Below are 24,256 nucleotides of genomic sequence, written 5' to 3'. Positions count from 1 at the left end.
GATTGTTGGGGGCAATAAGTTGACTTCGTATGTAAATATACAAATAGGATGAAGACTATTGCTTGACACAGTGTAAGCCACCCTGAGTCTTCGGAGAAGGGCGGGATATAAATGCAAATTAAAAAAATCTCCAGGGAATTCTGGGAGTTGAACTCCACAGGTCTTAAAGCGGCCAAGCTTGGACACCCAACCCAGCTTGTATTTTTTTCAATGCTTTTGCCCAGCGAATCAAAGTTTGAAGAAACATGGCGCAGACGCCTTCCCAATTAATTAAGAATACCACGTTGGGTTTTGCAGCGGTTCAAGAGAGACCTTGTTATGTCCCTATAATTGCGTAGGGCAAGACTTCCAAGCAACCTCATGAATGAATTCTGCTCGATCTAGAGATGCCCCAGAGCAGGGGTCTCCAACCTTGGTCCCTTTAAGACTGCTGGACTTCAACTCCCAGAGTTCCTCAGCCAGTGAGGGACTCTGGGAGTTGAAGTCCACCAGTCTTAAAGGGACCAAGGTTGGAGACCCCTGCCCTGGAGGAGGTGGTGGTATTCTGAGGCCCAAGGACTAGCCTGCGTCAAAGGATCTGGGGATTTGCCCTAGCAGTGCTTCTCCAACTCAGCAACTTGGAAGATGGTTGGACTTCAACTCCCAGAATCCCCCAGCCGGCGTTGACTAGTCCGGGGATCTGCAACCTTAAGCACTCAAAGAGTCATTTGGATCCATTTCCCACAGAAAAGAAAAGCCACAAAACCTGGCTGGGCATGGCCAACTCAACATCACTCCCATCCAGTCACACCTTCCCAGGTTTTGTGGCTCCCAATGTTTTCTGTGGGAAATGGGTCTTTCTCTCTCCCCCCCCTCACCCATTTCTTTTTCCTCTCCCTCCCTCCCTTTTTTTCCCTTTCTTTCTCTCTCCCCTTCTCATTTGTTTCCCTTTTCCCTCTTTCATTCTCTCCCTCCAGCTCTCATTTCTCTCTCCCTCATCTCCTTCTGGTTTTTCCCCCCTCCTCTGGCTCATTCTCTCCCTCCATCATTTTCTCATTTCTCTTTTTCTCCCCTTTTCTCTCTCTCTCACACGCGCACATGCGAGGATACCCTCTCTCGCGCACACGGGGATACCCTCCGCAGGCAGCCGGACTCGGCCAAAGCACAATGAAGGCACACCGAGAAGGCGGGTTTATTTTTTATTTTATTTTATTTTATCATCCAATTTCTATACCGCCCTTCTCCCGAAGGACTCAGGGCGGTTTACAGCCAAGGGTTGACCTTGACGGGCGAGCCTCTTTGGCAAGGGTGCTCCGGCTTTCTCCGAGCCTGATCCGCAGGGTGGGTGTGCGAGGTTCAGCGGGGCCAGCCCCCTTTTCCCGCTGTGCTCAGCATCTTTACTCGGAGGAGGCTGGCCCCGCCGAACCTCACGCAGCCACCCCGGGGATCAGGCTGCGCTTTGGCTGAGCCCGGCCGCTCGCTTGAGGATGGTATCTCCGCTCATGTGCGTCCTCCTGGCCCTGTAACAGCCGGCCAGGGGGGTCACGTGAGGAGGGGGAAGCTGCCAACTGCTGCTCGTACTTGCTCAGCTGCAGGCCTGTCCCCCCCTTTCTGTTGTCCCCTCCTCCTGGATCCCATTCCCACCCCATCAGCCCTCATGTTAGCCGTGGCTGTGTTGGGCCAGTGTCTCGGTGCGGAGAGCAGGTTGTGTGACCAGGTTGGCAGGGAGCCATAGGAAAGGGGTCAAAGAGCCACATGCGGAGCTCTGGAGCTGCAGGTTACCAACACCCGTACTAGTAGTAGTCCTCGAGTGGTGCGGTGGCCTAGATGTAGAGCTCGCGCCTCACGATCAGGAGGCTGTGAGTTCGATCCTAGGTAGAAGCAGTTATTTCTCTCTCTGGGCACAAATGAGAATAGATCTGTTGAATAAAACTCCGCATTGGCGACAGGAAGGGCATCCGGCCATTAAAACACTCAGCTCCATTCAGTTACCCAGACTCCACCCCGCAAGGGATGATGGGGTCGTTAAAAGGAGATGATTTACTAGTCGTAATCCTCGATCTACGGAAGTCGTTAAGGGAGTCACGGCCAATTGATGACCTTCTTGCAAGCAGACACCTCCCCCATCAACTCCGGAGCTCCCGATTACCTTCAAACAAAACGCCACTCGCACTCAAGACGCTCAGAAAAATAAACATCTTTATTGCACAACAAAGGGGTGGCAGAGAACCAGAAGGCCGGATGGAGGGGATAAAGGGCACTTCCATTAAGCGCCAATCGAGGTCCGAAGAGCAGATCCCAGGCCAGACCAGAAGAGGTATTTTCTTCTTCTCGAGGGGCCAGAAAGGGAACCCCCTGGCCCATAACCCACAACCCTTCCCCTTCAAGCCGAGGAAGCGGCTTCCTGCTCTGGGATCTGCTGGACAACCTTCCATTAACTGACCACCGGAGGTCCGGAGATTGGACGGTCAGGGCCTGTCCATCTGCAGGGGACTTTAGACCCTTCCTCCTTTCTTGACTCTCTGGAACAGGACAGGGCAGGGGTCCCCAACCCTCAGGCTGCAGCCCACTACCGGACCTTGAACCCTTCGAAACCGGGCAGCGGAAGTGGCGGGCAAGCCTCTGCATGCACATCCATATTCCCCACTTGTGTCGGCAGCGAGCACGAGCGCGCAAGGCTCCGTTTGTGCGAGCAGCGAGCAAGCACGGGTGCAGGCTCACCCGCCGCTCGCACAAATGGAGGTGGGTAGAAAACACGTGCGCTTGCCCACCACTTGCCTGGGACCCTCCCCTCTCCCCTCTCCCCTGGGCCGGTCCATAAATGCAGCAAGATTGGGGAAATCTCGTCTTTGGGGCAATATTTCCAGCCCCAGGGGCTAAAACGGCACCCCCACCCCCACCCAAACGGTGCAGAAAGAGAGAAATGATGTTTAACGTGAGTTAGAAGTGAGTCGAGTCTACCTGGCCCCTGTCCCAAAAAAGCAAAAATCTGGTCTTCTGCGGAAGTCCCACCTTAGCTGATTAGGATTAGTGCCACCAAAAGGATGGGAGGCGGGCATCTTCGTGGCTCCGCCCTTCCCGCCCCCCCCCAACCAACGGTGATGCCAACCCCGATTCGGCCCGCATTCGAGGCCTGGAAAGCCCTGGTGCTTCCCTGAAAGGAGCCGCACAAACCCTGCATCGCCAATGGCCAAAAAAAGGCCGTCGCTTGCTTGAACTAGCCAGGATTGCGCTCGACTTCTGGCAGCCTGGACCAGGCCCCGGGTTAGCCAGGAGCCCCTCGTGCCCAGAGCAGCAGAGCCTCCCAGGGGTCAGTTCAGCCAAGTTCCTGTGCCCCGTCTTCTCACAGGCGGCCCACGGCGTGGAGGAAAAGCAACACGTGGATCCCGAAGAGGTAGACGGTGGCCAGCAGGGAGAAGAGCCTCCGGGGGCAGAAGACGGAGCGCAGGACACGCTGCAGCCCCCTGGCCCCTCGAGCCTGGGGGGGGGGGAAGAGAGAGAGACAGGAGGGGAGGAGGGATTAGGGGAGGCAGGCATTTCGACCCCAGAGCCAAGAGAAGTGGAAAGGGACGGTGATGGACGCTGTCTGACGGGAGGGACAGTCCACGCCAGAAAGGGGAAGCTGGACTTTCCACTCTGTTTATGAGTGAAAGAAAAAGGAAAGTTCATGATAAACCCTTATTTCTGGGATCTCTCGGCTGGGGGAGGGAGGGAGGGAAGAAGGAAGGAAGGAAAGAAAAACAGACAAAGAGAGAAAGAGAGAGAGAAAGAAAGAAAGAAAGAAAGAAAGAAAGAAAGAAAGAAAGAAAGAAAGAAAGAAGGAAGGAAGGAAGGAAGGAAGGAAGGAAGGAAGGAAGGAAGGAAGGAAGGAAGGAAGGAAGGAAGGAAGGAAGGAAGGAAGGAAGGAAGGAAGGAGGGAGATGGGAATAAGAGGGAGGGAGGGAGGAAAGAGTGTAGGGGAGGAAAGGAAAGGAGAGGAGAGGAAAGGAAGAACTGCCTTCTCAAAAGGCATCACAGGGACCCTCAACAGTGGGCTGAGGGGTCCCAGTGACCCCCTTACCTTGCTGAAAGAGCTCTCTGCAGACCCCAGCAGCAGGGCGTGTTCAGGGCTGGGAGACATGGCAATGCTGGTCTCCAGAGACTGCGCATACTCCTCGGACTCCAACCTGGGTGGCCAGAGGCCGAGAGATCAGAATCCTTTTCCCTTAGCCACCCATGGCCCCTGGCCTCCCCTACCTGCTGCTCCCCAGAGACCTGAATACCCCTCCCCTGGAATACCCATCCCCACAGACCCAAAGTACCCCTTTCCTTGAGCTGCAGCCCGACATTCCCTGACCTCTGAGGAGGACCCAGGAGACATCTCTGAAGGCCTCTGAAGGCCCAGTGAATCAGGCTGCCTCCTTCCTCCCGGGGGTCCCCCTCCTCCCTCTCATTGATCAGCCTCGGAAACGCCTCCCTCGGGCCAAGACCACCAGGGCGCCGAGACAGAAGACCCTCCCAGGGGCCTGCAGGGCTGGGAAAGGGACCAGGACAAGATAGGTCCGTCCACCGATCGAGTCTACAGATTTAACCCACCAGCTTGGGCGAGGGTTGCCAGAGCAGAGGGGGGAGCCCCTCAGATGGATTCCCTGGAATAGCCAGGAGGGAGGGAGGGAGGGAAGGGCAGCCCCCCCAATACAGCACCTGCGCATCTGCTCCTGGGCTGCAGAGCAAGCCTCCTCGGCGGCCAGGCGCCTCTCCTGCTCCTCCTGCAGCAGCTGCTGAAGCTGGGTCAGGTCCTGCCTAGCCAGGCTTTGCTGGTGCTTGGCCTCCGAGAGCCTGGAAATGGAAGGAGAGGCCCCGTGAGACAGTCAGTCGGGGGGGGGGGGCGAGCAGCAGCTCCCAGAATGGACCCTGACTCTTCAAAGAGAGGCAGACCGGGCCCCGACATCTCTGGGATCAGCTCAGGCAGCAGAGGCAGAAAGGAAGAGACCCTCCTGTTGGGGAACTGCCAGCCAGGCTGGAAGGAGGAGTCAAGCAGGGAAGTAGCTTTGAATCCTTGAGTAGCTGCAAGAGGCAGAAGTCTCAAGCCAGCCCCAACCTATCGCCCATGAAGCTGTATTTAGGGGTTCCCAGGGGAAGGCAAGAAGTCCGGGGAGATTCTTCTAAATACAGGCAGTCCTTGTCTTATGCCCACAACTGGGCCCAACAGGTCTATCGTTAAGTGAGGCACGCGTTAAGTGAATTCTGCCCCATTTTTACAACCTTTCTCGCCACATTTGTTAAGGGAATCACACGTCATTTGTTAATTAAGTCACAGGGTTGTTCAGCTGGATCCGGCTTCCCCCATTGACTTCGCTGGTCAGAAAGTTGCGAAAGAGGATGGTGGGAACCCCGAGGATCCTACGACTGTCATAAATGTGAGACAGTTGCCAAACCTCTGAATTTTGATCGCAGGACCCTGGGGATGCTACTAGAGGGGCGTGAAAAACGGCCGTCTCTTTTTTCAATGCCGTCGTCACTTTCGAACGGTCGCTAAAAGAACTGTCGTAAGTCGAGAACCGCCTGGATAGGCTGAGGCCAATAAAGCTGCCTGCTTCGGCTGTTAGTGGGCAGCCCCGATTCCTTACCCCCAAACCTCCATTGGGATCCCGCCTGGGAGGACTGGAGCAGAGACTCCCGAGGTCAGTGGAAAACTGGGGCGAAGGGGATCTGGTGGCTCAGGAACCCCTCGAGTTATTTCGCTCGCCCGCCACACTCACTGCGTCTGAAGTTCCTGCAGCTCCCGTGCGTTGGTCGCGTCTTTTTCCTGGGGGGCCCCAGGGGCAGCATCGGTCAGGAGGGGTCCCTAGGGTAGAAACCTGGCATGAAGATGGAGCTCCCACTGTGCCCCGCATTCTGCTCCCTCTGCCTTTGCCGTCCCACCGTATTGAGCACGAACTCGACTGATGGAGGCCCCGGCTTACGCCAGGCAATCTGTGCCGCACGGAAACCAGATGCGCTCACTGCACGGGCAGAAAAAGAGGATGACCTCTTCCCCATGCGCAAAGCAGCTGGTCTCTCTCTCGCTCTTGGAGGGACAGGAGTGACAGGAGCAGAGGCCTGGATCCTGGAGGCTTCCTCCCCACTCTGCCCCTCCTGACCTGGGTGGAAAAACGGTTGGGCCATGAGATGGGGGACCCCAGACCCTCTTCCCTGGCCTTACCACGGTCTTCGCCGGACCCTGCCATTCCTGCAGCTGCTTTTCGAGAGCTGCACAACGGGACAGAGCCTCGTTGTGTTGCTGGTGGCTCTCGCGGAGGCTGCGGCTGCTTCCCCGGAGTTGGAGGGTGAGCGCGTTCTTCTCCTCAAAGACCTGTGAGAGCTGGAGAGAAGAGCCAGAGGATGAGGCTGGGGGAGGGGGGGGTCTTCTCAGAGTCCCCCCACCCACCCAGTGGGAAGGCAGCATAACAACCCAATGGAGGCCTGAAGGTAGCTAGCTGGATTCACAGATGTTCCTGATGATATTGGCTGCGTTGGGTTTGGATCTAGTGCGACCCCCAACCAATGGAGGCCCTCAACAAACCATGGCTAAAAGAAGCCAGGACTTAAGAGGAGGAGTCTCAAAGTTGGCAACTTGAAGACTTGTGGACTTCCAACTCCCAGAATTCATACCTGGCTGGGGAACTCTGGGAGTTGGAAGTCCAGAAGTTGTGATGACCCGGGGCACAGCACAGAGGCAACAAAGGCAGGTGACAGTTCAAACCGCCCCTTTATTGCTCCAAATTGCCCCAAACGCTCCCACACTTCTGGCAAGTCTCAGAGCAAAGTGGTCACACATACACACACACACACTCCTCCAGCAACCTCTAGCTGCAAGCAGTCCAGCCCAATGCTGTGAGCACAACGGCTGCAAAGCAAGAAATCCAGCAGGGCAAGTCTAGGAGTCCAGGAAGCAAAGTAAGAAGGCAATTAATCCAGAAATCCAGAAAGAATGCAAGGAATCCAGGAAAGTTCAAATGTCCCAGGAATTCGGTGTTTGCTTCCACCAAATGCCCCTCCCCACAGCATCTCCTTAGGTCTCAGTCCCCAGGTGTGCCTTGTGAAGAGGGGCACTCTCCTCCTGAGTACTTGGGTCAGCCTGCGCTGTTCCCGCCTTCTCTCCACTCTCCGTGCTCAAGGATCAGGAGGGGGCGGTCGCTGCTCATCGCCTGAGCTCTGTCTCTCATGTTCACTGCTCAGCCTCTCTTGGTCATCCTTCCCCTCCCACTCCTCCCTGCCTACAAGCTGTCCCAATCCTGAGAGGCCCTGGTCTGACTGGCCCTGCTCCTCCCCATTTTCCTCCCAAGCCAACTTGATCTCCGTTGGCTCCAGTTCTGGCTCATCTTCCTCCGCAGATTCAGGCTCCAACGGGGGCATAACACAAGTCTTCAGGGTGCCAAGTTTGGAGACCCTTGACTCAAGAGCACAATGCAAGCCCAACACCCAGAAGATGCTTGAACAACCACGAGAGTTGTTGGACTGGAGATAGCCAGCTTCCCAGGAAGGATACCCTCTCCCCACGGTTAACCCCCTTCAAAAGACCTCCCTGCCCCAGAGAGGACACCCCAGATCCCTGCCCCACCTTGCTGTTCAGCTGCTGGATGCGTAGCTCCTTCTGATGAAGGTGCTTCAAGCTGTTCCCAAGCTGGACTTGGAGGTCCTCCATGGATGCCATCTGGCCAGATGTGTCTCTGCCGGAGTTGGTCGTCCCCGAAGACCCCTGTGGAAAGGCCCAGTCAGCTGCTGCCCACATTTTGCCCAACAAAATCCTCCCACCATCCATTCTGGCCTGGGACGGTTCACAGGTGGCTTCCAAGCCTTCTCAGGACACACAGAATGATGGGAGTTGTGGTCCGGAGGCCAAACATGAGACAGACGCCAAGAGCATGTATAAAAATGGTGCGGCTGGTGGGGTGTTTTTTGAGGAAGGGCCGTAAGAGTCTGCTAAAGCCATTTGCTGGTTTGGGTTTTATGTGAACATGTGTTGGACACGACAACATGTAAGCCCAGCCTCTGTGGTGTGATGTTCAGCAAAATATGGTTAAAAAATCTAAACTTTAGCATCCGAGATAAATACAATTATTATAATCTTGCAAAATGTGTTCTTAAGATAAAGCGGGGTGGGAGGGGGCGAGAGATGAACTCAAATTTATTTATTTATTTATTTATTTATTTCGATTTTTATACCGCCTTTCTCCCGAAGGACTCAGGGCGGTGTACAGCCAAGTAAAAATACTATATAAACATTAAAAGAAATTAAAAAAACATATTATAATGTGGCCGAAATATTAAAACAATTTAAAATCTTAAAATATAAATAACCCCAATAAAATTTCAATCCAGTCCCGCTTGAATAAATAGGTGCGTTTAATTTAATGTAAGGTCAATTGTTACTGATAATATTCTACACTAACTAGCAGCAGGGTCTGGGGAAGGAAATATCAGAAACCTGTCCAATGCTACAGGATAAAACTATAAGGAACCCATGAGGGAGATCTTGCAGGTAGAATTACCTGGACTGACCAGTTAACCACCTCACGGCCACCGGAGGGCCAGGCCAGCTTAAAGAGAGGAGAGCAGAACCATCAAAAGCTCAGCCATTGAACCAGCTCATGGGCACCTCGCCACTCACATCGGGCAGAAGCAGCAGCTTCCGTCTAGCTTAGCACCAGTTAATTTAATGTTTTAATGCATGCATTTTTTAATGTTTCCTATTTTTCCTTTTTTAGCCTGTTGTAAGCTGCCTCGAGTCACTGAAGGAGAGATGGGCGGCATGTAAATTTATAAAATAAAATAAACAATAATGTACAATGAAATAAAAATCAGTAAAAAATAAAATAAAAAATAAATGAAAATAAAATTATATAAAATGATACAATGAAATGAAATAAAATAAATGAAATGAAATGAAATAAATAAAATAATTAAAAAGGAAGTGATACAATAAAATGAAATAATGAAATATGATATATTAAAAAATAGAATGGAATGGAAAGGATTTGGTAAAGGACTATCTGATAAAATGGGCACAGAATATTCAGGAACCAATAATGTTGGAAACATGGGAGAAAATCTGGGTTAGAAATGTTAAGTTTACACAAGCACAGAATTTAAGGGAAAATTTTTATAATATGTTTTATAGATGGCACTTAATCCCAAAAAATTATCATGTATGTATCCTGATATCCAAGCGAAATGTTGGAGGTGTGACTATGATGATGCTACATATTTTCATATTTGGTGGACTTGCAAGAAAATTAAGGCCTTTTGGATAAGAATTTGGTGGATTATTCAAAATGTACTGAAGAAGAAGATAAAGTTCCTGCCACAATTTTTCCTTTTGGGAATTATAACGGATTGTACAGGGATTGAGACTAAACTGATTCTGAATTTAATAACAGCAGCAAGACTGTTGATTGGACAATACTGGAAGAAAGAAGAGTTACCTACAATAGAAGAATGGATACTGAAAGTCATTAATTTGGCTGAGATGGCTAAAATCTCAGCCTTTTTGAAAGACAACATGCAGGAAAGATATTTAATTGAATGGAAAAAATGGATTGATTATTTACAAAACAGATATCAGATTAAGAAATATCAGATTGCCTTTGAATAATTAGGAAGTATTATTTTATGTAATGGGGGGGTTGGGAAATGAAAAGATTTGGATGAGGTTAATTGGATTAGAAGGGAAAATTTTACTCTATGTTTGGTTTATGTATAACAATACCTTGTGATTGACCCGGGAAGGCGGGGTGTGTGTGTGTGGTGTGTGTGAAGGGAGGGGGGCAGGGGGTTTTGTGGGGGGGAGGGGGGGGAAAGGGGGAAAATGTTTTTGCTTGTTAAAACTTTTTAATTAAAAAAAAATAGAATGGAGACTTCCGGTTTGGCACCGTAGGTGATGGCGGTGATCTTTATGATCACCAACCTCTGGATTATGTGGAATCGCTAGGACAGCTTAAATCTGCTGTCCAGCGGTTCGGAAAACCCCCTCTTCGGGAGAAGAAGAGATGGTGAGCTGAGGGCAGAGGTTGAATTTCCCTAAAGCCCCTGAGAAAAAAGGGGTTTGAAGGGTTAAGTTCCCTCCAGTAACCCGAAGTGCTCCAGATCCAAGGATTCTTCTGCTTTGGTGGAACCAATCACCATGACCAAACGCCGAGATTTATTTTGGACAATAAAGGATTATACCGGACAGAACGAAAGTGGGAGAACTTTAAGCAAGTAGCCAAGCCGATTCCCCGATACTTTGTAACAAGCTTGAAAACAGCAAGAAAATGGAGGCGAATTGTTAACAAGTTAACGAGTGGAAAGGGAAAGTGATACTTTCAGCGTGTGCCTCTGCAGTTGGTAATTTGCATGTTACTTGCTGCTTTAACTCTTTAACTCTTTGCTGCCTGCTGATAGAATCTAGGGAGATTTTTAAATACTGCTTTAAAAGACTGTGTTTTTCAGAAGTTAAGAAGATTTAAAGTGAATATTAAGTTGGAAATAAATAAATAAATAATTTTATAGAAGATGGCAGCCAAACAATTAAAGTCTACTGTAACAAAGAGCTCTGGAACTTTATCAGCTGGTGCCTCTCCAGCTCATACAGCAGAGACTAGAACATTGAATTTAGAGGCGTTACAAGAGAACTTAAAAGGCTTTATAGAAGAAAAATTTAAAGTTATAATTGATGAGATGTCTGAAATGAAAGAGCAGATATCAGAAATTCAAGTGGGAAATAAAGAAGTTAAAGAAGGATTTGTAATGGCAGTACAAAGTTTGGCAACGAATGTGATTTTATTGGAAGAGGAGGTTGAAGTAATTAAGCAACATAATTCAAAATTAGAAAATAAAATGGATGAATTTCAAAGTAAAATGGAAAAGACAGAGGATGAAATAGTTTTGATACAATACAGAAATATGGAATTTGCTCTTAGAATTCGAGGTTTGAAAGAAAATAAGGAAGAGAATTTAAGGAAATTTTTCTGAAGTATTTGCTGAGATATTAGCAGCTCGTCCAGCAGATGTGGCTTATCAAATTGATAAAATATATCGTGTGAATTCTTGGATAGAAAACAAAACGAAATGAAATGAAAATAAAAAATAAAATAAAATAAAAACATGCCCCCTGCATGACCCTCCTGCCCTCCGGACGGCCTCACTCACCTCCTTTCTCTGCTTCTCTGCCACCTGGGTGCTGGGTGAACTCGGCCGCCTGCCCTGCTCCCAGCCTGCCTTTTCTTCCCTGAAAAAACCAAGCCCCAAAAGTGAAAGTCAATGGGAGGGAAACTTGATTCACTGAACAACTGCAATGATTTGTTTAACAACCGGAGCAAAACAGATTGCAAGGCCAGGAATGTCTCTGAGCCTTGCTTAGAAAGAAGAAATCCCTATCCCCAGGGAGGTCGTAAATCCAGGACTGCCTGCATGGCCCCACCTGAGTTGCTGGAGCTCCAGCTCCACGGAGGTCCTCTCCTGCTTCAGCTTCTCCTGGAAAAGCTCCCGCTGCTGTTCCATCTCCTGCTGCTTCTGCTGGAGCTGGGCCTTCAAGCGGGTGATCTCGGCCGTGTCCACCCCAACCTGGAGGTACTGCTGCTGCAGGTTCTTCAGCTCCACCAGCTGGAGGACAAGGGGAGGAGAAGCTGCTCGTCAAGGCTCCCAACGAGATCTGCTGCTTCTCCAAAACAGGTTAAGGGACCAAGGACCCCTCACAAAAGATTCTGACATCAACGGGAGAGAATATCTGTAGCAGCTCAGGGTTGACCTAAGCTTGGAGGTTTTCTCGCAGGCATTTCATGACCCACCTAGGTAGCATCATCAGAGCTGGCCCTGAAGGTGGTACCTAGTGGACCATCAAGGACCTCACAAAAGATCTCCACAAAAGGTTGCAGGAATTGGATACATCTACTCTGATGAAGAGAAGGATTAGGGGTGACATATAACACCGAACAACAATAGCTCTGATAGCAGCGCTATCATAACAATGATACACATATCATAACAATATCATAACATCACATATCTTAACAATGATAACAACGATAGCAGTGTTCCAGTATTTGAGGATCTGCCACAAAGAAGAGAGGGCTCAACCTATTCTCCGGAGCAGGGGTCTCCAACCTTGGTTCCTTTAAGACTTGTGGACTTCAACTCCCAGAGTCCCTGAGGGACTGGCTGAGGGACTCTGGGAGTTGAAGTCCACAAGTCTTAAAGGGACCAAGGTTGGAGACCCCTGCTCCAGAGCACCTGAAGGCAGGACAAGAAGCAATGGATGGAAACTAATCAAGGAGAGAAGCAACCTAGAACTAAGCAGAAATTTCCTGACTGTGAGAACAACTAACCAATGGAACAACTTGCCTCCAGAAGTTGTGAACGTCCATCACTGGAAGTTTTTACGTAGAGATTACATAACCAGTTATCTGCAATGGTTGGACTAGCAGACCTCCAAGGTCCCTTCCAACTCTGTTATTCTACTCTGAACATCCTCAGACCTTTGATCTGCACCCAGCATGATTTTTACGGTGCTGTTAGGGTGAGCATTCACCCCATTCTGGATCCTGATCAGTTTGGGCTTCCTCACTGGAGCTCCCTCCTCCTGCAACCTATTCTTGCAAGATGGTTTTGGACAGAAATATGCAGCCCCAACATTTCCAGAGGAAGAAGTCGCCTTCCTTCAGAACACAGGAGGGGAACATCCACAGCACAAATGTATTTCTTGCTGGCATTTATAATATAATATAACAACAGAGTTGGAAGGGACCTTGGAGGCCTTCTAGTCCAACCCCCTGCCCAGGCAGGAAATCCTACATCATTTCAGTCAGATGGCTATCCAACATTTTCTTAAAAACTTCCAGTGTTGGAGCATTTACAACTTCTGCAGGTAAGTTGTTCCACTTATTAATTGTTCTAACTGTCAGGAAATTTCTCCTTAGTTCTAAGTAGCTTCTCTCCTTGATTAGTTTCCACCCATTGCTTCTTGTTCTACCCTCAGGTGCTTTGGAGAACAGCCTGACTCCCTCTTCTTTGTGGCAACCCCTGAGATATTGGAACACAGCTATCATGTCTCCCCTGGTCCTTCTTTTCATTAAACTAGACATACCCAGTTCCTGCAACCGTTCTTCATATGTTTTAGCCTCCAGTCCCCTAATCATCTTTATTGCTCTTCTCTTTCCAGAGTCTCAACATCTTTTTTACACCGTGGCGACCAAAACTGGATGCAAAATTATGAATTGGTTTTTCTTTACACTGAAGAAGATTTATGCTTAGCTTTCAAGCCAAAGAGCGGAAGAGCCCAGAAACCAGGAGAGGCTGACATTTCACCCTCCACCTATTCTCAAAAACATCTAAAGGCAGGAGAAGCAGCAACGGATGGAAACTGAACAAGGAGAGAAGCAACCTGGAACGAAGGAGAAATTAATTCCTCCCAACAGTGAGGACAATTAACCAGTGGAACAGAAGTTGCCTCCAGAAGTTGTGGATGCTCCATCACTGGAAGTTTCAAGGAGAGATTGGGGAAGAGCCGCTTGTCTGAAACGGTGCAGGTTCTCCTGCTAGTGGAGCAGAGGTGGCCTTCAGCAGGTTCTGACCAGTTCTGGAGAACCGGTAGCAAAAATTTTGAGTAGTTTGGAGAACCGGTAGTAAACCTTCTGACTGGCCCTGCCTCATCTATTCTCTGCCTCCCGAGTCCCAGCTGATTGGGAGGAAATGGGGATTTTGCAGTAATCTTCCCCTGCCACGCCCACCAAGCCATGCCACGCCCACCAAGCCACACCCACAGAACCAGTTGTAAAAAAATTTGAAACCCACCACTGTTTAAGTGGAGGATTACATGCCAGCATCTTCTGGATGAACTAGCCGGGGGTTGAACTCGAAGACCTCTGAGGTCCCTTTCGACTCTGTTATTCTGTTACCTTGCCCACCCAGCGGAGATTCAAGACTTACCAACCGGTCTCGGTCGTTCTGCAGGGACGAAAGCGCCTTCTTGAGGCTCGACGTTTCGGCAAGGCTGGAAGACGCGTTGGCGGCCGACTGTAGCTTCACTTCCTCCGTCTTGCAGGTTTTGTCCAGCTCGCTCAGCAGACGGTCTCGCTCAGCCTGCAGGCTGCCCATGGCCTGGGAGAAGGCCTTCACTTGGCCAGAGGCCTTTTCCAGCTCCGACGAGAGGCGAGCAAGCTGCGAGTCCTTGGATTGGAGCTGCTGGTTGAGTTTCTCCAGCTTCTCCGAGAAGCCCTTCTCTTCCGCTGAGTCTCGGAGAGCGGCGAGTTCGGAGGTCAGGCTGTCCCTCTGCTTCTCCAGGGTTGCTTGCGTCTCCTGAGCATGGAGCTTCTCCTGATGGAGGCTTTGGAACAGCTGCTTCTGCTCTTCCAGCTCTGTAGCATATTTCTTCTCCAGGGCCCGCCGTTCTTCGTGAGACTGATCCCAACTGTCTTGGAGAGAACTCATGGCTTTCTTAAACGACTGGATTTGGGCCTTCAAATCCTGGTTCTCCTCCGTGACCACAAGGAGGTTCTGCTCCATCTGCAGGAGGTCCTTGGCCAGCTCCGCCACCCGTTCCTCGGCTGTCTCGGTCTCATTCCGCAGGAGTCCAGTGTCGTGATGGAAGCTCTTGAGCTCTTTCTTCATCTTGGCTTCTGCGTCCTGCAACCTCTGATGAAGGCGAGCCAGCTCCTCTTCAAGGCCCGCCACCTGCTGATTCGCCAGCGACAGCTGCCCGCCCAAACTCTGGATTTCATCCACCTTCTCTTGCAGCTGCAACTGCAGCTCCAGCATGGCACCCCCTTCCCGCAGAACCACCATCTCATCCTGCAACTGGGAGAGGGAAGACTTGAGAGCCTTGACCTCCTGGTCCAGATTCTGCTTCTCCAGATGCAGGGCCTCCACGCTTCGTTGTAGGTTGGCCAAACTAAGTTCAGACTCTCGCAGTTGGCCTTCCACACTCACCTTCTCCTTCTCCAGAGCCTGGATCCGGTCAATCTGGGTTTTCAGCAGCTGCTTCTGCTGAGTGTCCTTGATGGAGATGACTTGATTCAGGTCTTCGCGATACCGTACCAGTTCGGCATCCAACTTGGCGTTCTCTGCGTGCAAGTCGTCTACCTGAGCATGGAGGCTCCGAAGTTGCTCCTTCAAGGAATTGTTCTCCGAGGCCGCTTCCTGGATGAGCTGATCCTTCTCTAAGATGGCGGCCAGGTGACGTTGTTCCAGCTGCCGATAGTCTTCCAGGACTCTATCCCGGTCATCTTGCAGGGAAGACATGGATTTGGTGAAGGAATCTAGCTGAGCTTTGTGCTGCTTGCTCTCTTCGTAGATGTTTTTCAACTTCTCCATGAGACCGTTCACTTTCTCCTGAGCTTTTGCCTTATCAGCCTCCAAGGCCACCTTCTGAGCTTCAGCCTTGGCCATCTGGTTCTCCAACTCCTTCAGGTCTTCCTTGTGCTGCTCTTGGATTTCTAAGAGGGCTTCGGCTACGGCCTCTTCCTTGGCAGCCACAAGGCCAACGATCTTCTGCTCCTTGTCGCTCACCTCGTTGTGGAGTCTCTCCGTCAGCTCCTTGGAAGCCCGCAGATCAGCCTCCAGCTGCTCCAGACTCAACCTGCAATCCCGAAGGCTGGCCTCGTGGCTCTTCACCGTCTCTGACCTCTCAAGACGTCCCCGGTCGCAGTCTTCGAAGGAGGCCTGCAGATCGGCAAGGTGCTGTCTCAGAGAGCCAAGTTCTCCTCCTTGCTGGAGAACCTGGCTCTGGGAGTGGCTCAGTAACCGCTGGACCTCTTCCAGTTGAAGTCCAAGTCTATGCTTCTCCTCCTGGAGCAACCCGACCTCTTCTCGATGATGCTGGAGCTCCTCCTGGGCATGAATCTCTTGGGCCGACTGGCTGCGTTCCAAGCTGCAAACAGAAATGGCAGAACCTGTTAAGAGCCCCTATACCAGGGGTGTCAAAGTCAATTTCATTGAGGGCCGCATCGGGGTTGTGTTTGACCTCAGTGGGGTCAGAGTGGGCGTGGCCAGCTCGACATCACTCGTGTCGGGTGGCCTGAGCGCTCTGCCAGCGAAAACGGTCTCCTGCAACCCTCTGCTGGAAACAACGGCCTCCATTTTCCCTGGCAGAGGCACCGCAGGTCAATGGCAGGGTGGCTTCCAGGGTGGCCCTGCAGGCCAGATCTAAACACCCCATAGGCTGGATCTGGCCCGTGGGCCTTGAGTTTGACGCCCCTGCCATATACATTCCTTTCACTTTTCTTCACTGCCCTCCTTCCAAACCAGCCACCCGAAGCGCTGACCGAGTTCTCCGCTACTAGCAGAGCCATAAATAAAAGGGCTCTGGAAAATATTCCCATGAAGGAGGCTGGGCCATATTTAACTGCAGGGCGTGAGGGAATCCAGAGGACTGAACCAATGGACAGTCAGAAAAGCACAGGAAATGGTGGACTTGTAAGAAAAGTAAGTCTTTCTGGATAAGAATTTGGTGGATGATGCAGAATGTTCTGAAGAAGAAGATAAAGTTCCTACCGCAATTTTTCCTTTTGGGAATAACAACGGACTGTACAGTGATTGAGACTAAATTGATTTTGAACTTAATAACAGCAGCAAGACTGTTGATTGGACAATATTGGAAGAAAAAAGAATTACCCACAATAGAAGAATGGATATTGAAAGTTTCCAATTTGGCTGAGATGGCTAAAATCTCAGCCTTCTTGAAAGACAGTACTCAAGAAAAATATCTAAATGAATGGAAGAATTGGATTGATTATATTCAAAATAGATATCAGATTAAGAAATTTCAGATTGCCTTTGAATGAAGGACGTTGTTTTTGATTTTAATGGAAGAAGTCAGGTTATGTGAGAGAGAAGGATTATAATTGTGTTAGATTTTAAAAATTTAATGTATGACTGTTTGTTTATTGAACTATACCTTGTGTTTGCTCCGGGAAGTCGGGGGTGGGGAGGAAGGTTTTGGAGGGAGGAGGGAAGGAGGGGGAGGGGAGGGGAAAAATTTAATTGTTGTTGTAAAACTTTTTCAATTAAAAAGAAAAAGAAAAAAAAAAGCACAGGAAATAAAGAAGCTACTAGATCTGTTGACTTCCCTTCACAAAAAGCTTCTGAAACCAAACCGACAGGGAGGAAATGCCTCAGGCCAAGGGTGGCATGAAATCCCCTGGACAGTTTCAAAGAATGGGTTGGACCATTGCCAGCTCAGAACGCTTTAAGGTGAAGGAGGACCATCTCCAATATAGAGAGGTGGAGATTTGATGACCCAGTGACTTTTTTGCCAAGTTTCTACCTACCTACCAGAGCCTCTACCTCTGCCAAGTCTCTACCTAGAAGAGAACAGTGGTAGCTCAGGGTTGAATTGTGGGGTCCTTGGTGCTCTCTGAAGGGGGACGCGGTGGCTGAGGGGCTAGGACGCTGAGCTTGTCGATCGAAAGGTCGGCAGCTCAGCGGTTCGAATCCCTAGTGCTGCCGTGTAATGGGATGAGCTCCCGTGACTTGTCCCAGCTTCTGCCAACCTAGCAGTTTCGAAAGCATGTAAAAATGCAAGTAGAAAAAAATAGGGACCACCTTTGGTGGGAAGATAACAGCGTTCCGTGTGCCTTTGGCATTGAGTCATGCCGACCACATGACCACGGAGACGTCTTTGGACAGCGCTGGCTCTTCAGCTTTGAAACGGTTTGCCACCCCCTAGAGTCGGCAACGACTAGCACGTATGTGCAAGGGGAACCTTTACCTTTACCTGGTGCTCTCTGAGCTTGGTTATTTTCTTGCAGGCATCTCATGATCAAACTAGAGAACATCGTCAGTGTTAGAAGGAAGTGGCGTTTGCGGAGAGGAGGAAGAGGATTATGGGGTCCTTGGTGTTCTCTGAAGCTTTGTGGTTTTCTTGCAGACATTTCATGACCCAACATAACACCACCAGTGCTAGAAGCTTGTAGAGGCACCAAGGACCCCAAACACTCTATCTACTCCTCAATTCTTATCTCTCCAGAGTAAGTTAGCCCAAGGAGAAACTGGACACCCCTTCTCTGCAAAGGGCTTCTCTACATCTCCAAGCCTTGACCCACAACCTGAGCCACCCGGTGGCTTCAGCATCGAAGACGACTGTTGTGCCTCGCCCACCCTCCTCTCCACAGCCGGGCCCCTCCCATCTCCTGCTATCTGAGTCAGAGTCTGAAAATGAAGAGGAATGGCCTGGCATGCCTCCAGCCCCCAGCCCTGGCATGCCCGGACAGAATGTCAGGAATGAGCAAACAAACCTCCCTTCTACAGCGTGTGAGCACGAAGCCAGCCACGTGCTAGAATTGCCGGCAGCAGATCAGGAGGACGGAAAGTCACAGTGGACGGATCCCCGCTTCCGGAGAATGGAGAGGCGACGTCAGCAAAAGGAAGGGAGGGGCAGGCCTGGATAAGTGCTGAGTCATGGAGCCACACCCCATGGCCTATATAAAAGACCAGCTTGAGTCAAGCAATTTGAATCAAGCAAAGTCTCATCTGGGTTGCTGAAGTCACACCTTGGATTCCTGCCCTGAGAACTCTGACAGGAATTTGGCAAAGCTGCAGAGGCTTCGTGGCCACACTTGACACAGACTTCCCAGACCCGGCCATCGGAGGGGGAGGGGGACACGACAACGGCATCAGGTGGGCAAAATAACATCATGGTGAGCTGTGGTACAGGAAAGGCCCAGCACAAAACCTACTTCCACAGATTCTAGTAGCTTTGCAAGAGGACAGACTCAAATCCAATCTCTGTGACGCTTATCTCCCACACGAAAATGAGCACAGAAGAAATTGGGGGTAAGGAGATCTGCATCCTTCCCCTTGGCTCACGTACTCTAGTTCAGGGGTCTCCAACCTTGGTCTCTTTAAGACTTGTGGACTTCAACTCCCAGAGTTCCTCAGCCAGCAAATTCCTCAGAATTCCCAGAATTCCTCAGCCAGCAAAGCAAAACTGGCTGAGGAACTCTGGGAGTCGAAGTCCACAAGTCTTAAAGGGACCAAGGTTGGAGACCCCTGCTCTAGTTCTCTTTCTACTGGTTATGAAAAAGTTCAAGAGCCCCAGAGGAACCCTGGAAGGGCTCAACCCCTGTCTTACCTGGCCACGAGGCCTTGGAGGTCTTCCACCTGGAGAGCCATCTTCTTGGCCTGGTCTTGCAAGGCAGCGCAGGCCTCTTCTCGGGCAGAGAGTTCCTGCTCCTTCTTCTCAATGGCCTCACTGAACTTCTTCTCCCACTGCCTGGACTCGTCTATCACCCGGTCCCTGTCGTCCTGCAGGGAGGACATGCTTCTGGTGAAGGCTGCCAGCTGAGCTAAGGTGTGGTTCAGGCTGCCCTGAAGCTGTTTGGCTTCTTGGTCCTTTTGGCGCAGGGACACCTGGAGGTCTCGTGCCGACTCCTCCGCAAACACCTGCTTTTTCCGCAAGGCCTCCAACCTCTCGTCCATGTTTCTGATCTCCTTCAGGTGCTTGGCCTTCTCCTGTTCCATGTGTCTCTCCAGCTCCTTCTCTTTTTGACTCAGCTGACTTCTGACCTTAGCCTGGGTGGCCTGAAGCTCCTCTTTCACCTTCAGGCTCTCCGCCACGACTCGGGCAGCTTCGCTCTGAGTATCGTCCAGCAAGACCCTGCAGGAAGCCAACTCAGCCTGGACTTTCTTGGTCTTCTCCTCTGCCTCCACCATGCCCTTCTTGGCGGTCTCCAGCTCTTTCTTGGACTCACTCTGGACGAACTCCAGGGCCTTGATAGTTCTCTCCAAGCCACTGATCTTCTCCTGGCTTTTAATGCAATCTCTCTGCAGCTGCCTCACTTCTTGCTGTTTCTCTTTCAACAATTCCTGAAGTTCTCTAGTCTGAGCCCGGCCGTTGTCTTCCTTCCAGGCGCTCTTGACTTTTTCCACGTTCTCTTTCTTCTCGGCTTCCACATCAAGCTTCTCCCTCAACAGATGCCGCTTCTCGTCTTCCAGGCGGCTCAGGGCCCCCTGAAGATCTTCCACCTCACTGAAGAGCTGCTGGTTCTTGCTCTCCAGGTTGGCCATGTCCTGCTGGTAGTTCCCAATGCTCCCGTTCAACTCGGCCAACTGGTTCATCAGCCTCTCTTCAAGGTCATCCTTCTCGGTTTCCAAAGCTTCTTTCAACGTCAGTGCCTCAGCCAGCTGTTCCTTGGTTTGCCCACAAGCTTCCTCCATCTTGATGACCTTTTCTTGGAGAGCTTCCAATTCCTGGCCTTTCACAGCCAGTAAGTCCTCCAGGTGGCTCTTCTCTTCCTTCAGGACCTCCAAATCCCCATGGGTCTTATTCATTTCCTCTACCGCCATCTTCCTCTTATCTTCTAGTGCCGCTATTTGTTCCTGGAGCTCTGCTACTTGTTGACTATCCCCAACTCTTTCATCACACAAGGAGCCAGCTGTGCTAAGCTCTTCCTTCTTGTCCTGAAGGCTTGGAGTGACGGTGGTGAGAACTTCAGAACCCGTGTCTGGATCTCCTCCTTCCTCAGCCACCTCCTCTGAAGATGACATCATGGTGGAACTGGCTACCTTGCTTCTGGCCACCATCTCCTCTTGGGTGCCGCTCTGATCTTCCTTGTTTTGCATAGTCTGCCTCAAGTCTTGGATTTCCTGCTTCAAGAGGTCCTTTTCGGCGACCAGCGCTTTCATCTCGTCAGAAAGAGCCTGGCAATGCTTCTTGGAGGTCTCCAGCTCTTCTCGAAGAGCAGAACTGGTCCCACCCTGTCTACCATCCCCGGGATGGATTTCCAATCTCAGCTGCTCGTTCTCTTCCTCCAGTTCCATGATCTTCTGTTGCTTGGACTTGGCAAACTTCCTCATCTTCTCCCTCATGCCTTCCATCTCCTGTTCGGCTCCCTGCAGGCGATCTTCCCCTTCCTTCTTCTCGGCTTCCACCTCTTTTAGTCTGAGGAAGAGGTCCTGCTTCTCCTGCCGGACGCTCTCCATCACCCGCTGGATCCGCTCGGCCTCATCACTGATGTTCTCATACGACTGCAGGAGCGTCTCGTACTCCTTCTGCAGCTCCTCGTGTTTCCTCCGCCACTCAGAGAGCTCCTGGGCCTGACTCTCCTTCAGCGAGTCCATTTCCTCCTCCAGTCTTGTCTTCTCCCGAGTCACCCCTTCCAGCGCCAACTTCAGACTCTCGCAGGAACCAGTCACGTTCTGGTTTTCCACCAAGGCGTTGTCCACCGCGGAAATGAGTTTGTCCCGTTCCTCCTTGAGGGTCGCCAGTCTCTCCAACAGGACCCCCTTCTCCTTGTTCAGCTCAGACGCCTGAAGCTCTACCTCTTGGAGATGGAGAGCGGTGCTTTCCAGAGCGGCCTTGGTGCCGGACAACTCGTCCTTCAGCCTCTTGCTCTCTTTCAGGGCTTCCTTCCTGGAGATGAGGGCTGCCTGCAGCTTTCTCTGGAGCTGGGCTATGGATTGGGTCTCTGCCGATTTCACCTGCAGCTCGGCCTGCAGCTGCTGGGCTTGGTCCAACTGTCCCTGCAAAGCTTGGATCCTGTTCTCCTTCTCTTGCAACTCTGCTTGGAGGCCACCCAGGGACTCGTTTTTATCTGCTAACTGGGAGTGAAGGCCTTGGATTTCTTCTCTGCTGTGGAGTTCTTTCTCCTCTTGGTGGCATCTCAGCTTCTCCTGCCTGGCGATTTCTTCCTGGCTCTCCTGCAACTCCAGCTTCAGGCTTTCCATGCTGGCTTCTGCCTGACTGCAGGCAGCTTTGGCCATCTCCACTTCGGCAAGAAGTTGCTCAACCTTTTCCTGGAGGAGTTGAGCCTTCTCAGACTTGACGTCCAGTTCACCTTCCAGACGCGTGAGGTGGGCTTCCAGTTCTCTCTTCTCCGCCTGAAGCTTCTCAAAGTCGGCCTTCAGCTGGCCCACAACTGAGTCTTCGGTTGCCAAGGAAGCGCGTCCTTCAATGACCTCCTGGCCAAACTCCTGTACAAGCCCTAATGCTGGACCTTCAGAAGAAACATCTCCAGCAGATTTCTGAGGAGGGGAGCTCTCCAGGGCCTTGGAGAACGTCTGGAGCTGGTCCTGCAGATTCTCCTTCTCCCTGCTTTCCTGCTCAAACTGCTCTTGTAGCAACTTGTAGTCATCCTTCTGCTGCTTTAGCAGCTCGCGATAATGACGTTCCTTCTCCTTGGCTTTCTTGATGGTCTCCTTCCGCGAGACCAAAGCTTCCTGCAGCTTCTTCTGGAGCTCTTCTTTCTCCTGGACCAGCGCCGAGAACTCTTCTTGGAAGGTCTTATTTCCTCCTTCCGGGCCAAAGTCAGCGTTGCTGCTTGACCCTCCCGCCCCAGAGTCTTCTGAGCTGGACCCCTCCAAATTCTGATCCGCCGGACTCCGTTTCTCGGGGGACAACTTGCAGTCTTTGAGCTCAGCCTGCAGGGCGTTGATCTGAAGGTCCTTCTCCTGTAGGCTTTGCTGTAACTCTGCAATCACGGTCCGTGGCCATGTGCATTCTTCTTCCTCAGGGGTGACCTGCGACGTGGCTTCCTTTGCAGAGGGCAGCTGGTTCAGGGAGGCAGCCCTGCCCCGCCTTACGGGATGTCCTTGGCCGCTATGGCTCTCAGAGGGATGCCCAACTCCTTCGTTCTCCTGAGCCACCCGCTCCTGGCTCTCAGCTGGAAGCTCTTCCCCTCCTTTTCCTTCCTGCTCCAGCTGGCGAACCCTGCCGAGCAGCTCCTTCCTGCTGAGAAGAGCAGCCTGCAGCTTCTTCCTCATGAGTTCGTTCTCCTTCCTTAGAACTTCTGCTACTTCACCAGTGGGCAACTCCTCCGTCAGCGGCCGGCTGTCCTCCGTCTCCACCGCCTGCTCTCTGGTCTCCTTCCCTTGCTGCAAGACGCTCAGCTGCTCCATCGCGCTCTTCAGCTCTTTCCCCAGCACGAACTTCTCCTCGTTGAGTTGCACCATCCGGTCGGACATGCCCACGCTGACTTCGGCCATCCTCCGTTCTCGCTCCAACACTTCCTGCTGGAGCCTCTCCACCTCCAGGGAGTTTTCCGAGAGGAGCGCCGCCAGCTTGGTGGCTTCCAGCTCCTTCAAGGCCAGGGCCTGGGATTGCTCTTCGGCCTCCATGGAAACCTCCTGGACCTGTACAGCCAGGGCTTGGGCGTTCTGCTGCTCCTTCTGGAGCTGGCTGAGAAGGTTCCTCCCCACCATCTCTTGCTCCGAGATTTGACGCTGGGCTTCATCCAGGTCATTCTGCAGAGCGACGATTTTCACGTCCTTGGATTGGGCCTCGTTCCTCAGGCTCTGAATCTGTTCCTTCAACAAACCCAGGTGAGAGATTCCAGTTTCGTAGTTGGGAAGCTGCGGCTGCAGCTCTGGATGAGCAGGGCTGCTTTCTGGCTGAGCTTTCAGCTCTGCGAGGAAGCAGAGTTCCTTCAGGCGGGACAAGAGCTGGTCCTGCTCTGCGTCCAGGGTCTCCGCAGCCCTGGCTGTGCCCTCCACTTGTTCTTGAAGCTGGGCAATTTCTGTGCTTTTCTTCTCCAAGATTCTCTGGTGGGTTTCCACGGCTTCCTGCTGCTTTCTTTGCAGTTCAGCGACTTCCAGCTCCAATCTGGCTATCTTCTGCAACTGCAGCTCAGAGTCTGGAGATGGTCCCTGAGTTGTTTCATTCTCCTCTGGTCCCAAAAGCAGCCCCAGGACAGAAGGAGAGTCCTGGATGTCTACAGTGACCAGGGAGCTGCTGCTCGAGTCACTCTGGATGGCCACGGCCCCTTCTCCCTCTCTCTCGCCGTCGCTCCCCTGGGGACATCCTGCTTCGGCCTCCAGGCTGCTGGAGAGGGGAAGCTGCCCCTTGAGGAAAGCGATCTCTTCCTGGGCCTCCTGTAGCTCCAGAAGCAGGATGGACAGATCGCGCTGCTTCCCCTCAGCAAACGATTCCTGCAGATCAGGCTGTCCGTCCGGTTGGGCCGGCAGGGGCTCCTCCAGGGTCCGGCCTGCGCTGGACTGAAAGAAGGAAATGAAGGAGTCATTCCTCTACAAGAAGCAGATATTTCATTTTGTTTCATATTTTATTTCATATTTTATTTATGTTACCTTACCTTATCCCAAAGGGTTGCTTTTTTTTTTCCAAGAGGCAACTGGACTTTCTGGTTTTATTTTGAAAAGGTTTCACTTCTCACCCAAGAAGCTTCTTCAGCTCTGACTGGATGGTGGGGAAGGGAAGGATTCCATCCAGTCAGAGCTGAAGAAGCTTCTTGGGTGAAAAGCGAAACCTCTTCAAAGGAAAACCAGAAAGTCCAGTTGCCTCTTGAAAAAAAGCACCTTCGGGACAACCAGGACCTGATGGATGACTGAG

At 51.3% G+C, this 24,256-nt stretch overlaps 1 protein-coding gene across 5 annotated transcripts in view; it reads right to left on the bottom strand.

Moving 5' to 3' along the window:
- Positions 1-24,256, bottom strand: part of GOLGB1 (golgin B1) — a 67,679-nt gene that overhangs the window by 27,486 nt on the left and 15,937 nt on the right. For 4 of the 5 annotated variants that reach the window (XM_058191309.1, XM_058191307.1, XM_058191311.1 and 1 more), the window contains exons 10-18: positions 19,046-23,904; positions 13,906-15,844; positions 11,402-11,583; positions 11,131-11,209; positions 7,562-7,699; positions 6,164-6,322; positions 5,721-5,806; positions 4,663-4,797; positions 4,040-4,145 (exon numbers count right to left, since the gene is read on the bottom strand). In XM_058191309.1, the coding sequence (XP_058047292.1) occupies positions 4,040-4,145; positions 4,663-4,797; positions 5,721-5,806; positions 6,164-6,322; positions 7,562-7,699; positions 11,131-11,209; positions 11,402-11,583; positions 13,906-15,844; positions 19,046-23,904 (7,683 nt within the window). Of the gene's footprint in view, positions 1-2,160; positions 3,458-4,039; positions 4,146-4,662; positions 4,798-5,720; positions 5,807-6,163; positions 6,323-7,561; positions 7,700-11,130; positions 11,210-11,401; positions 11,584-13,905; positions 15,845-19,045; positions 23,905-24,256 lie in introns of those variants that run through there. The other variant, XM_058191312.1, reaches the window with a different exon arrangement.

This window comes from Ahaetulla prasina, chromosome 7, assembly GCF_028640845.1.
Source record: "Ahaetulla prasina isolate Xishuangbanna chromosome 7, ASM2864084v1, whole genome shotgun sequence".
Classification (NCBI taxonomy): domain Eukaryota; kingdom Metazoa; phylum Chordata; class Lepidosauria; order Squamata; family Colubridae; genus Ahaetulla; species Ahaetulla prasina.
The sequence above is the reverse complement of the archived record's forward strand: the minus strand, read 5'-3'. Positions and strand labels throughout refer to the sequence as shown.